Source organism: Wasmannia auropunctata, unplaced genomic scaffold, assembly GCF_000956235.1.
Source record: "Wasmannia auropunctata unplaced genomic scaffold, wasmannia.A_1.0 LD336099.1, whole genome shotgun sequence".
Taxonomy (NCBI): Eukaryota; Metazoa; Arthropoda; class Insecta; order Hymenoptera; family Formicidae; genus Wasmannia; species Wasmannia auropunctata.
In genome coordinates this window covers 1,438,474-1,453,485 of record NW_012026791.1, presented here as the reverse complement: position 1 = coordinate 1,453,485, position 15,012 = coordinate 1,438,474, and the positions used below count along the sequence as shown (strand labels likewise).

Here is a 15,012-nt window from a genome sequence, read left to right as displayed (position 1 = left end):
TAATTTCAAACTCGCGCAAGCACATAATTTATCATACGCAATATTCTCTGATTATGTATAACTTTTCTTCTTACATATCTTATAAAATTTTGAAAAATTCAATGGACTTTTTAAATTTGTCTATAGCATTTCAGCTAAATCAAATGTTTCCTCATTTTTTAAACTTATTTGTTACTTCGTACATAATATTAACGTCACGTATTTATGTCAGAATTTATATACGAATCTGCGCACTCGTTGGAAGTGGGAGACAAATCCATATATTTTTTTGCGGTGTGATTCGTGGGATCGCGCGACTCCTCTTTCTCTCGATGCACAATGCATCCCTGATGACATATCCTGCAGGCCCGCAATTGAATAGTGTTCTGTTTGCGCGGATGGCACGTGACAATGCCCGAAGACCCGTCTCGCACGCGACCACACCCCGTCGCTGTTATTTGTTTAATTTAAGGGTATTGTTGCGCGCGCGGTGTTTTCGTCGGTCGCCCGCGCGCTCGATTTATTTCGGCCACGGTCATTTCCCGCATTTTTAACGTGGGAGACACCGCCGGGGTCACCCGCGGGTCGCGGATCCCAGCGGGTGTCGCCTGATCTCGATCACATTCGCAATTCGGTGGACAGCCGCGAACGGCGCGAACTCGTGCGACTCAACGACGACACGGTCGCGCGGTCGATTATTATACTCCTCTCCCCCCCCCCGGAACTTTTACCGCCCCATTAATGAAACTTTTTACGTGACCATTTATTAGCGTCCCTTCCCGGCGATAAATAAACGCTGTACGTGTCGCCATCACAGCATGTATTATGCATGCAGTATTACAAAGCGGATGCTCGCCCGTGCGTAAATTATCGTTACGCGGATAACTTAATGGCCGGCTAAATATTTCTCGCGTCGTTTTTGCATAATTGGATTTTCATAACTGGTTCGCGAGATGATTTTTTTTTTTTACCGGCCGATACGTCGATTGTGCAGGTAGAAAGGAGCTTTTGACTCCTCCGACGTGCATCGCGCGATCTTACAACGAAGCCTGGCACTCGTTGGAATCTTTACTGGCCTTTGCAGCCATGGATAAGGTTCTGCGTGTAGCCAATGGGCCCGACAGGCCCAGCGATAATTGAAGAATGCTGCATGATCAATCGTCGATGATTGAACATCATTTATATGTTTTAGATTTTTTAGAATATCATATGCAGAGTCACTTATCTCGTTGCAATAATGAGTAAAATCGTACAACTACGGAAATAAGAAAAGAAAACGAATTCTCATATCTCCCTAAAAATTTCCCATTTTTATGTACATTCTTTAAATGTGTAAAAAAATAGATACAATAATGAAATATAAAATTATAAAATATATAGCACGATGGTCAGATAATTAACGAGATGTGATCTGAGAAGTAGTAATGACTTATTCACAGATTATGTTCATAATTTTCAAAATTAACATAAATTATTGTTGTGTGTCAGTCTCAATTATAATATTATAAATAAGTAAATATATGTAACAAATTAATTAGATTAACATGAAGAACGTATAAAAAAGGCATATAAAATATATAGATATAGCTGTAAACGTTGAGATACAAATGTAGATAACACATGCATCTTAATTAACACTTTGATCGCAAGATCATATATTATTCAAGCAAAACATTATTTTTAACATAAAATAAACATTTATTTTTTAATTCTTGCCCAACAAAGCAATCTTGGACACAAATTTTTATAAGAATAGTATTTTATAACATTTTTAATTTATACTGAAGTATATACTATATTTTTATTTTATAAATATTCTTTTATTTTTTGTTTTCTATGTCAATTATCATATACAAATTAACTCGTATCTCGCGATCAAAGTGTTATCAATGCAATTATACATGATTATGCTCATTACGTATTCATAATGACGCGTACTAATATAATAAAGATTCGGAATCCTTTAAATTATAAATTTTTAATTGTTTTTAAATTAAATTGGATTAAAGTTTAATTTAAGTTAAATTTCATTATCACGAAACAGTATGTTCAATTTTTCAGGTAAATTGCATTAAAAATCACAGTCATATAAGAAAGAGACAGAACGAGCGAAAAATACAACTTTTTAACATTGTAACTACGCAGTATTTTGTGCTTCGAGTGCAAGATAAATAAATATTCACAACAATCCTATTAATTCAAGTGCATTTCACAATACTCGTTACACAATCATAATACTTGCGCAATCGTCAGCAAAGCCAGCATTTGCTGGCAATAAATATTCTTATTCGCAATTCAAGGAATCGTGCATAAAGCATCGCAAAACAAAAATACATTTTTCCCCGAGTAGATTTCTGTAGAGATCCATCGGTCATCCTTAATGCGTAGCCGGGCAATTTTTCTGATCTGTACGAATAAAGTATGCTCTGCTGATGTTGTTCTTGTCGATAACTTGATAAGCCTTTTCTACCACTGGGACTGGCGGTTTTGGCTCTCGCGTCAAAATCCAAACGTTTCGTACACTGCAAGAACGCATTGTAATTTTAACAATCCAGCAAAATTGTTCTGTGATCTAATCTAATATCTCTGAGATACTTTTCCGAGGGTAGTCTTAAAAACATTAATGTATAGTTACACTAAAAAATCAAGGTTCTTTTCTACTTATTTAGCAGCATTAAAATGTAAAGTTGATATAAAACGATAAAAGCATACAGGAAATATTTATCGAAATTAACCTTGTTTTTCGGGCAAAAACTTGAATATACGTCGCATAAAAAAATGCTTATTATATATTATATATTTTTGCTACATTCTTTTCGCACCGCAAAAACTTACTTGAGGACTCCGAGATTTGTACAGCTCCATACTACGGCATATGATTTGTAGTCCGTGTCTAGAACCCAATAAGGTGCATCGAACGGCAGTGGCAAGGATGGAAAAGTGACGGACAATTTAGGATCGTCGGATCTGCCAATTAACCTTCCGACGCCCTCGATACTCGTTGCAACTCCAGTTCTACAGCAAGGGAATAGAGCTTTACTCTAACAATAAGTGGATAATTGTCGATTGACGGTGACGTCATGTCATTGCCGTGTCGTTGTCTCTCTCGCTCGTTTAATGCCTTGAAATTACTTAACGATATTACAAATTACCGTTGCGTGTTGTACTCACAGTGAAGAAATTTGTTTGTTGACGATCTGCACCGATGCATTTTCACTCAGACTGTAATTAGCTGTCACACATTTTCCACCAAATTCAAACCACGCGAAGTACCTCTCGACTTCGTACCATTTGCCCAAATACTAGAAAAGAAAATCTGTGATGTATCCGTGATTTAAAAAGGAAGTATCTTTTAAAATATTGCTCTACATTAAATATAGTTGTAAGTCAAAATAACGATTGTTCCGATACTCACTCTATCGAGTTCGAAATTTTGCATTGCTTCCAAGTTTGGACAGTTACCCAAAAATGGCACCTGCGCCATCGCCGCATTCGCGATAATAACGATTAAAAATATCCGTAACATATTTATTTTCTGAAAAGAGAACATATAAAATATTTTGGTGTACAATAATTTTGTCGCGTTTTTAAACGAAATAAATTCAACGCAAAATCTGACGTTTCAGGGAATGATATTTAAAGAAATCAAATAGAATCTTTTACTTATTATATCGCGTGTGTACATACACGCATACGCAGAAACATTAATTTAGAATAAGAGATTAGATAGAGATAATATTAATCTCATTTCAAACAAAATGTCTTACTTTATGTTGAAATACATTAGAGCTGCCTATACACACCGGAAAACCAGCGATCTTATTAAAATTCTTCCAACAGATAATCACCATTATGATAACACGCTTCGTATTATCATAATGACGCACCGCTTAAAGAATTTTTACGAACCAATTCGTATCGACTTGGGCACTTTGAAGATATTTCTTTGTGCTCTTTTCTTTCGTGTTTTCAAAGTACACAGTTACTAACCTTGAAACGCGCAAGAAAATGAGGAGAAACGGGTGCGTCTTTTATATCGCATTCTCGCGTACGTTAGTTTCTAAATTGATGATATCACAATGCAACGCTGTTCTGCATGACAGAATAATTTTTAAACGAAATAAGTTCAACGCAAGTGACGTTTCAGGGAATGATATTTAAAGAAATCAAATAGAATCTTTTACCTATTATATCGCGTGCATACATACACGCATACGCAGAAACATTAATTTAGAATAAGAGGTCAGATAATATTCATCTTATTTCAAACAAAATTTCTTACTTTATGTTGAAATACATTAAAGCTGCCTATACATACCGGAAAACGAGCGATCTTATTAAAATTCTTCCAACAGATAATCACCGTTATGATAACACGCTTCGTATTATCTTAATGACGCACCGCTTAAAGAATTTTTTACGAACCAATTCGTATCGACTTGGGCACTTTGAAAATATTTCTTTGTGCTCTTTTCTTTCGTGTTTTCAAAGTACACAGTTACTAACTTTGAAACGCGCAAGAATATGAGGAGAAACAGGCGCGCGCTCTTTTATATCGTCTTATCGCGTACGTTAGTTTCTAAATTGATGATATCACAATGCAACGCTGTTCTGCATGACGTACCTCATAACGTATATAAATGCGTTTTACTTGTCGATCCAGTTTTTGTCATTCATGTTGCATAATCTGTGTTGATTTCGCTTTGTGTTATTGTGTTAATTTACTTACAAGTGCTAAGAATGGTGCATTAATCATTTCGAGTATCATCATTACTTTTTTTTTTAACGCACGAGCAACTTGAAATTCATATTAGCATAGATATTTTCTTACGATATGACAACATTGGACACGAGTCAAGCGCTGTTATGAAAAATTATACGTATATAGACGCGGGTTGTTTAAGCTCGCGGTCGACCTGATTTCTAATTCTCCGGTCTCTTTAATTCATCCGACAAGAGGTTATTTGCGCAAGTAGTTCAGGGAGCAATTTATTGTTAAGAAATTCAGAGTAGAAAGGGCAAGAGAGAAGCAGCAACCTCGATGCAATACATCGGCAATGCGATCTAAATACGGCACTCACCTGACAGCCTTGACCCTGTCGGATATTCAGAGAATACGCGTGGAATGTCAATTTTTGCGAGATTGACGGGGGATTAGCGCCGACACTTCTCGCGCGGCGGATCGTTCGTAGGTGACTGGACTTCTTGCTCCGCGGTTCGCCTCGGTGCTCGTCGGAGACGTACCCGCGAAGGTTGACTGGGCATGTTTGGCAGAGTACTGACAGTTAGTGGGTCAGTAACGGTACGCCCGGGGTTCAAGAAACCCGGCTCGAATTTATCATTGACCAATAGATTGATCGACAGTTTCGAAGGCACGGATCATTTCATGATCGGATGCGATGGACCACTTTTGTGAGTCGCTCGTTTGCGTTCGCCTTTGGATTTCGCAGTAATGACTTATCGGTAACCAACGCAAAATATTATCTACAAAATAAATACGTGTTTAGTACATCATATAATGAATAACTTATTAAAAATAAACTCATTTTAACAGCATGAATATTCCGCTTCGTACACGGAGAGAATTTTCTTTTAAAATTTACCCTGAAAATCATGTTAATTGTGGGACAATATAGTATTTAGGCAAATTTTACTGTGTACTACAATAAATTTTACTGCGAAATCCTATTGTAGTGCACAGTAAAATTTGCCTAAATACTATATTGTCCCATAATTAACATGATTTGCAGGGTAAATTTAAAAAAAAATTCTCTCCGTGTATGTTTACGATACAGATTTTCGACGGCTTCATATAGCAATATTTATGGAGATTCGCGGATTAAGCATATATCAATGCACTATGGAGTATCGAATTAATCTCAATTATTCTATACATACAGCACATTTGAAAAGAAAGATAATCCGTTGAAAAAAATAAATTTTGAAATCAATATATATTTTTTACATTATATTTATACGCAAGATATTAAAATTCTCTTTCGAATGTTCTTTTACATTTTCAAATGCAAGAAAAATATCCTGTTTAAACCCTTTATTTCTGCTTTATTGGCACTCGGGTTTAGAGCATTAACTTAATCATTTTTGTTTAACGTTATATCGATGTTTCGTCGATCTTAAGTGATAGTTTCAGATCGATATATCATTATTATTAAAGATAAAATTATTAATGATACGAAAAATATATATCCGTTATGTGACCTGCTTATATTTGTGCTCACGATGAAAACGTTATGACACATTTAGCTTTTACTAGCATCACATCGTGATGCGAAAGCTAAAAAGACTTTCCAAGAGTTCAAGTCTTGCATTTTCTCTCACATGATACGACTATGCACGGCACATATAAACTATCGCAGTAAATTACGAGTATTATAGCTAGAGGAATTTTAGAAGAATAAATGAATAATTTCAGAAAAAAAAATTTTTTTTAACAAAGTTATACGTCTCATTAATCAAATATTATTCTTCATTAATCAGATATAATTACGCGAGTTAATTTGCAATGATTAATTTACGCTGCATTTAGTTTAATTAATTAATTTTACACGCATTCCATTATATCTACGCAGTGAAACGGGAGTAATAAATAGACGAATTTATTTTATTAAGACATTTTTTATAACAATTTTATTTATCTTTATTTATCTTTGTTTCTTTTTCTTTTTTTTTTACATTTGTACGTAAGCCTATAAAACAAAGCGCCGTGCCAACCCTATGTTCTCAAGCGACAGCGACAACGACGACGACGACGACGACGACGACGTGCCGATGGAACAGTGATTAATGATTTTGCGGTACTTAAGCGAGACTGGTTCTCAATTAGAGGAAACCGCTACGAGCCTAAGACATCGAAAATCCCCGGGAATACGACCCTGCTAGCGCCAACTAACAGACTTTTTATTTTTTTTTTATTTTTTTATTTTAGCTAAATAATACTTCTAAGCAATTGTTTCCGTCTCCTTCGAAAGCTCGCTTTTCTCCTCCTTCGGATTTTCCGCGACGTTCTCCTCCTTGACCTCGACAATGATCATTTTATCCCTCGTGTCGCCGGTCTCCTCCTTTATCGCCTCTGCTATCTTCAAGATCCGTTCGGGAACTGTTTCGATGGGCTGCTCGAGCTTCGCGGGTTCCTCCGCTATTATCTTCGGGATATCGGAGGGCGCTTTCTCACCCGTAATCCCGGCTTCTGCTACCTCCTTCTCCTTTATCTCGGCATCACTCAGATCGATGGCTGCTCTCAAACCCTCATTCTCGGCTGGCTGCGGTTTCCGTTTTCGCTTCTCCGTGGCGGGCTTCTTCGCCTCCTCCGGCTTCTTCGTCTCCTCGGACTCCTCCGTCGACTCCTCCGTCGAGTCGAAATAGGCGCATTCCGCCTGATCGGTTTTCACGAAGAACGTCTTCGATATCTTGTACTTATCGAGAACGCCATAAGCCTGCGACCGAAATGAGATTTTAAAATTTTGTAATAATGACAATAATTCTGGGGCACATATGTTACAATATTGTTACTGTTATAATAATTTTAAAATGTAAAACTTGCTAATATATTTTATGTTAATGTTTTTTTTTTTTTATTTTATTAAGCCTACGTACCTTTTGAAGCACTTTTCCGGACGGAATCCGTTCTCTCGTCATGACCCATGCATTTTGTGCGTGGACCGGGCCAATACCTTGACAACTCCATAAAACGGCGTACGAATCGTAATCGGTTTCGAGTACCGAGTACTTAGTCTCGGGAGTCAGTGGAACTGTGGTATACTTGACGTGAAGTTTACCCTCCTCGGCCTTGGAAGCTGCAGGCTTAATTTCACCCTCCAGTATCCTCTTTACGCCGGTGCTAATTGCCAGAGGTATTATTAGTTAAAATCTCATTATATTTTATTATATTCTCATATTTTTTATAATACAAAAATTTATCAAAACTAGAGAAAATATGTATACTTACAAACGATTCGTAACTTGATTGCTCACGCGGTATTTGCCATCGATACCTCTGGTATAATTCGTCATAACGCATCGAGATACCACTTCACTAAGTTGGAAGTATCTCTCGGCCTCGTACCAAACGCCCAAGAACTGTAAGACAATCGAATATCCGTTTATTTGAAGTCAGAAAAATGTAACGCGCTGTTAACTTTTTAATTAAATATCGCCAGTTATGCGCAGACAACACAAATTGATCCATCAGATCTATCAGAGAAAGCAAATATCAGAAAAAATTAAATTTCTTAGACATTCGTCCGATAACTGAAGACATGTATATTCTGTATAAATGCACATAACATCAAACATTACACAAACAAAATAAAACCGAATGTTTACGTGATAATGCACAAATTGGCGAATGAAATAATTAAGTTAATGAAATAATTACTCACCCTTTGCCTATTAAAGTTCGCCATGGGTATATATTCTGGGCAGAAGCCCAGATTGGGAATCTGGGCACTGGCCCAGGCCAGAGCCGAGAGTGCTAGGATGATCTTTCCGAACATGTCTGACGATGATCTGCCTCGAACACCCGTCGACGCTCCAACCTTTATATACATTAAGCAGGAGCGTTGACCGAGAGGTCTTACCCCCTCTGTGTTACCCACGTGTTAGTACTCTTACGGTACTCTCCGTGGCCCGAGAGGCTGGCCGTGCAGACGGTGGTCATTGGTCAATGATGCGCCTACGAATCTCTTGGCAAGTCCATCGGCGACGCGACCAAGAACCAGAAATGCAAGATCCATTATGCAACTTCAAAACGAACGGTACTTCTCGATTGGCGACGCCAGCCCCTACGGGAACAGCGCTTAGGCCTTAGAGCGAGGTCTACCAACTCCGTGGAATGTCAATGATGTCTCGAATTAAATGCGAGGTTAACGGATTAGAAGAATTCTTTCCCATATATCTCCAATTAAGATCTATGAACTCCTCAATTAAGGATTTTTAGAGAAGAGGCTGCGAATGTGCTAATCGATCTCTCTTTAAGATTTCTGTGCATATACATGCCTTTTTAGACCTTTCGGATCTTTTTGATTATTCTTTTTGTGCTAATTCAAACATATATTAAAAGATATATCTATCTTATAATATATTAAATATCATATCATATATTAAAAGATATATCTATCATAAAGATATATCAAATCATATATTAAAAGATATATCTATCTTACATTGATAACAATTCTTTTTTTGTAGCAAAAAAATATATATTATTTTGCTTTTAATAATATATCATATACGCGTGAAATTTTGATCAAGTAAAACGTAATTTAATTGAAATACGTGATAATGATGATTAATTAAGAGCAAAACTTGTACGCGTGGAAGTTATTGTATTTAGAAATTTCCTATATATGTATCTCTTTTTCTCCCCTTTTTTTCTTTCTATTTTTGTTGCTCCAATAATATTCGATTGTCTCTATTTATACAACAATTTATTATGGATATTATACTCGCCTATATCACATATAAATTACAATCAAGACGCGTCTCCGTTCGATTATGAAAAGCAAATATGTCTGGCCGTTTCCTGCAGTCATTTAGAGAGCCGGTTCCAGCAATCTGGTCCTCGTGCAAACGCTTATTTACGTTTGGTTGCGAGGCAGGTGCGATCGGACAGACTGATTCTTCGCGAGGGGTAGGAGGGAGAGGAGGGGGACAAAACGAGGAATGGACATTTACTCGCGGTAATTATGCAATCGACACCGTCGAGATTGGATGTACGCGGCATACGGCGTCTTGCTGGAAGGTAGCCCACTAGTAACGGGTCTCGCTGTGTGACTTGTCTTTTTGTACAAAACCGAGAAGTCCTCGGACCGTTAGCTGGCGACGTATTTTGCGCCTCTCTTAAGGAATTCTTTGAAGAGTCTGCGAACAGCGAACCGCTACGTCTGTCTCACGAAAACAATAATTAACTCTTCGACTTCGGTGCTCTGTTATGTTTGCGTCGATGAAGCAGTCCTCAATCAAGTTAGATGACAACGTGACAAAATATTTACTGCTCGCAAGAAAGGATCTATAGATCCCGAAAGGAAAATAGTGAATTATTTAGATAAAACAAATTAATACACATGACTTTTTTCTTCTCTCTAATTATGTAAGAATTATTGAGAGGCAATAATCCAAAAGCGGCTTATTTGTGAAATTTGTGAAATAATTCGAGATAGTTCGTTCAACTAATTTATTAAAATCGATAGATTTGCTTATTAATGTTTAAATTCAAATGCAATTCTCCTATAAATTTCTATATACACGTCTCACAATCGTGCAATTAAATAGCGTAACGTTTAATCAATCACAACAGGTCCTAAAGGAATGGGGGAGGAAAATCGGCAACATATATTCGATTACGCTCGCTTCTTTTTTTATCTTGTCGTACACCAGATTCCTTCAGAATTTTTAATTTATTTTTCATAAACCTATGAACACTAAGAAAGCACACGGAGCTCGCGCCCCGCTTGGAAGATGCTTAAAATCTACAAATGTTTCACCCGGATGTCCGAATGACGAAAAGAAGACGTTAAACTTTGCACAACAGTGACGGAAGACATTGCAAATCGTAGAAAATCGACGCAAGATTTCCACAAGATTGTGCCAATTATTGTCCCTCCCTCAAATCTTTCCTTTATTGAACGTTCAATTTGTCTAATGACGAAAGAACAAATTCCGAAGAATTCTACAACGTCGAATAAACGTATCAGAAAAGTATATCGTTTCCTTTCGCATTCTCGGTCAACTCGATCGAAAGCGAAATTCGAGATCTTTGCTTATATTTTCTCCACGACGAAACACGGTCTCTCGAGAGGGACATCCGGGTGCGCGTGCGCGCTAAACATAATTAATTAACAATAAAAATAATCTGTAATGCGTAATCCTAGTGCGTTTACGGCTCGAGAAGAGGGGACGACTGATGTCGGGAGTGCGTGATAAAGGGTGGGCGAAAGGGTAAAGGGGAGAAAATGGTGATAAAAAGCTGGTTGCTTAAATTATTATAGGCGACTCGCAAGATCTTTCTTCGGCAGTCCTCCTGCCTCTTCGCGATCGCAAGATTCTCTCACTTCTCACTCTCTCTCTCTTTCTCTCTCTTGCTCACGCCGAGAGCCACGAGTCGCGCCCGTGCCATGAAAACGCCGCGGCGTCGCACGCTAAACAATAATTACTTTAGCTTTATTATCATTTAGTATCACATTACGTTCACTGTTTTGTGCTGGCCGTTTTTGCCTGGCTTCGCGAGAGCGCACACCACCCCTCCAACCTCTCTTTCCGCTCCGTTTCTTGTACGCCTCCCCGTTACGACGTTTTCTCGTAAATGAACGTCCGTAATGAAGGGAAGTGAAGGAGAAGAAAAGGCGCACCCGATCGATTTGTCGCCACCCTCGAGCAATCGCGATTTGCGAGGTCGAGCAGAAACCCGAGGATGTAATGAACAAGAGAATACCAATCGGCTGTGTTTCCGTTTCTTTCCCGCGCGCGATGCTTTATTTGACTGATACAGGACACTCTTTGAGAGAAAGCAGACCGTATAGGGGAAACTTTTTTATATAAAATTTTATATAATTTTACATTTTTTTTTAAATATATTCTTTTATTGTACACATCTCTTTTGTTATCACGGGAAGACGATAATTTACTGCAATTAGTGTATATAGTACAAACTTGCCACGCGCTTTTATTTACCTCTGTTGCAATCGACAACATATAATCAAATATATATTAAGATTGTTAAATATCCTTCAAGTACAATGCCATTTTATTTACGCGTTGCTCAACACACGTTGATTTAAAAACTAAAATATATTGCATTTATATTTAACTAAAATTATATTTGACAGCTTTTATTAGAACGTCTTTGGTATGAGCGAATCTAGATCGATGGTACATTCAGTTTAGAGCGTCTATATCATATTCTAATTTCTGTACAATACACATATATCCAATTTATTTCTTCATAATCGCATCTCGATCAATTGAACATCACTACATTAATATAGTCTTTTTGACTTCGTTTTTATATGGAATGTACGTATATTCTTTGAACAGAATATAAACACTTCCAACCGCGTTAATCGGCCGATTCCAGTGTGTCTCATTTCTTCTCCTCGTTTAATTTCACTTCCGAACATCTCCGAGATAGTTTTTGTACAGTTAAGGAGCAAAAAAGAGGTCGAGGCCCTTCTTCAAGGCACCTTAGGTAATAATAATGCCTACCTAGAGAAGAAAAAAAAAATATGACGTCCTGCGCCAAACAAACGTAAAATTAGAGAAAAGAAAGCTACTACTTACAACGATCTAACTAGCCTTACGAAAGAGATTGAATTAATTCGAATGAATCTTAAAATCGTCTACGTGAATTTATTAACGTTTCCTCCATTTCCTAAGCGAGCTCGTATCGTCATCTTAACCGCCTATGTCTCTTAAGCCTATGAACACATGAAATCACTGCCCAATCGACCAATTTGGACCCATTTGACAAGGCACTCGAGTCGCTAAGTTATTACTGAAGGATGTACTGAAGGATGTGAATGGGAATGTCAGGACGGGGATGACGATGATGGGGGACAGGCGACAATGTGGAAGACGGGATTTCAGAAGACAGAACATTAACAACGTCGATGTTTACTAGACAATAAATTGCATCAACAATTTATAAACATCACAACTGCGTCTTCCGCAATCGATTTCGCCGGTAATGTTCTCTTCCGTCCTGCTTAACATTTCGGATAATTTCATTCTCTTCCCATTTCAACATCCCGATCGAATACTTTCGCGTTCGCGATCGAAAAAAAATCGTTACAATTCTATAAACTGCTAGCTCGTGGCGATTGGCGGGCAGGACACCTAAGATCTACCTAAGACAGAAATCGGTGGAAAGTCAGTTGGTCCCATTTGCATTAGCATGAAATAAATAAATTCTAGTCCGTCCTCTCGTTCCTATTTAACATTATTTACATTGTAAAATTACTTTGCACGCGCTGAGGTAAACTTCTTGCCGAATTTGCCGCGTGCGGCGATTAAAATAAAATAACAACAAACAAGGCGCGACAAAGAGACGCGACTGCGCTTTTAAATCCTATACAAGCTTGTCAAGATTTGGCGCATGACAATAATTGACTCTCTGTTCGTTCATATTATCGTCCTTGTACTTTTCACAAATCGTCTTCGATGATTTGTCTTCATTCCCGACTCGACGTACTCGAAGACCACGTCGATTATTAATAAAGGCATCTTATCAAAGTTATTGCTTAGCCATAACGATAAGATACTTTCTGAAAAGTCGTAATTGAGCGACTTCGATATAGGGAAGAGTTACAATTGTATATATAAATTGATTCTTTTTTTTTTTATTCTTAGGAAAGACCCTCTTCCGGTGCTGCATGCCGTCTGTCTTCAGAGAAAACTTAAAATTTTGACGTTTTATCGAATCAATATTTCTCCTTTTTTTAAAGGTAAATTTCATAATTATATATACAACTAAATTGAAAGAATATATAGCTACTCGCGAGATAATAATTTTATATATGTACAATTCTTTTTTTTATATTCTTTTCTTATTAAAAAAAACATCATTTTATTCATGCTTTTGGAATAGAAATTATTATTAACCCAGCAAATATCGATTATAACTAACCATGTAACATAGCTGTAAAACATACATATTTACGTAAATGTTGTATAGTAATTATATCTATATTTGCTGGATAATAATTAATTAAGCAATAAATATGAAGACAAACAGCAGTATTTACAAATAAATTTTGTTCAGACCATGTAAATTTGTTTTCCAATATCATATTAAACCAATCATTTTTTTGTTCTTGCTTTACATCTAACTGTATTTTGTCTGTAGTATAAAAAGGACATATTCCATTATATACAGATCAAAATATCATACAAAAATTGTTATAACTTTCAATAGTTGAAAATCATTGCAAATGGTGGAATAACTCGAACAATTACATGATAGAGTATCTAAAATTATTGCGCACAAAGAATCTTCGTTGCTTTCCAGTAATACGACAAAAAAACCTGGGAAATTACCTGTCTGTGTGGAGAGACAAGTAATTAATAGATCTTATTAAAGATATTTTTTGAGAAATATTTTTCGAAATAGAAAGATGATTGGAAAATATATAATTATATAGATAATTATATACTTTTTTGTGTATCACAAGTAGGGAAGACTCAGCGATAATTTTAAATATCTCATTTTACAGAAATTAAAACAGTTTTTAAAACAGTCTGAACAAAAATTGAGTGTCTCGATCGCATCCTCCTCAACGAGATCCTAAGAGCGTGAGATAAACTGCTCGAGAAACTCGTCATTGCGCACTCGAGGAACACTCCTCAGCACCGGACGGCCTTTGACTTCGTCGCTATTCGTGATTCGTGAATTCACGATGTAGATTTCTGCTTAGTAGCAGATTGTTGTGCGGTCCCGAGAGATGCCTGATGAGGTCCTGCAAATTAACGAAGTTCGACGACGAGCAAAAGCAACACGAGAACGTATTGTCGGGCGCGGCTATTACACCTCGGTGCACCGAGCAAAGGTGCTTCAGCAAGTGGGCTTTCTGCTTGAACATGGCAACGCAAAGTCTACACGCGAAAGGCTTCTCGCCCGTGTGCACTCTTAAATGGGTCTTCAGGTTCCATGACATGCCGAACTGCTTGCCGCAGTAGCTGCATCGATACTCTCGCACAGGGGTGGACTTCGGCGGGTCGTCCGTTGACGGTGGCGGCGGCGGAGCTCTGGTGGGTGGCAGAGTCCAGCCGGTCCAAGGTGGCTCCAGAACCGCCGCTGACGTCGGATCGGCGCTCGGCGGTCGATGTGACGGCGGTGTCACCGATCTATCCTGCTGCACATCAATAACGCCTCGTAAATATACGGAAAAATCGCGCAACGTACATACATCTATATTGCAATATCGAAAATGTTTGAAAAAAATATGAGACAGATGTCAGAGAAGCTTATTTTTGATCGCGCACGTTTATCGATAATAAATGATATCGAGAGAGAGAGAAACT

General features: G+C 37.6%; 3 protein-coding genes across 4 annotated transcripts in view; all 3 read right to left on the bottom strand.

The window, feature by feature from the left end:
• Positions 1-1,656: 1,656 nt before the first annotated feature.
• Positions 1,657-5,193, bottom strand: LOC105462440 (apolipoprotein D-like). 2 transcript variants are annotated; one of them, XM_011709035.1, is made up of 5 exons: positions 5,061-5,193; positions 3,395-3,514; positions 3,151-3,281; positions 2,815-2,994; positions 1,657-2,501 (listed from the first exon to the last, which is right to left on the bottom strand). In XM_011709035.1, exons 2-5 carry the CDS (start codon positions 3,503-3,505, stop codon positions 2,357-2,359), a joined length of 567 nt encoding a protein of 188 aa, XP_011707337.1. In that variant the 5' UTR covers positions 3,506-3,514; positions 5,061-5,193; the 3' UTR covers positions 1,657-2,356. The 2 variants fall into 2 exon arrangements, with proteins under 2 accessions (XP_011707337.1, XP_011707336.1); XM_011709034.1 differs by lacking the exon at positions 5,061-5,193 and adding an exon at positions 4,298-4,537.
• A 1,419-nt stretch (positions 5,194-6,612) lies between these two features.
• Positions 6,613-8,530, bottom strand: LOC105462439 (apolipoprotein D-like). The gene is made up of 4 exons (XM_011709033.1): positions 8,379-8,530; positions 7,946-8,076; positions 7,594-7,837; positions 6,613-7,433 (listed from the first exon to the last, which is right to left on the bottom strand). Exons 1-4 carry the CDS (start codon positions 8,490-8,492, stop codon positions 6,939-6,941), a joined length of 984 nt encoding a protein of 327 aa, XP_011707335.1. The 5' UTR covers positions 8,493-8,530; the 3' UTR covers positions 6,613-6,938.
• Positions 8,531-13,519: 4,989 nt separating this feature from the next.
• The window catches only part of LOC105462438 (transcription factor Ken 2), a 32,127-nt gene continuing 30,634 nt past the window's right edge, over positions 13,520-15,012 (bottom strand). The window contains exon 6 of the mRNA XM_011709032.1: positions 13,520-14,843. Within this exon, the coding sequence (XP_011707334.1) occupies positions 14,364-14,843 (480 nt within the window). The 3' untranslated portion in view covers positions 13,520-14,363. The remainder of the gene's footprint in view (positions 14,844-15,012) is intronic.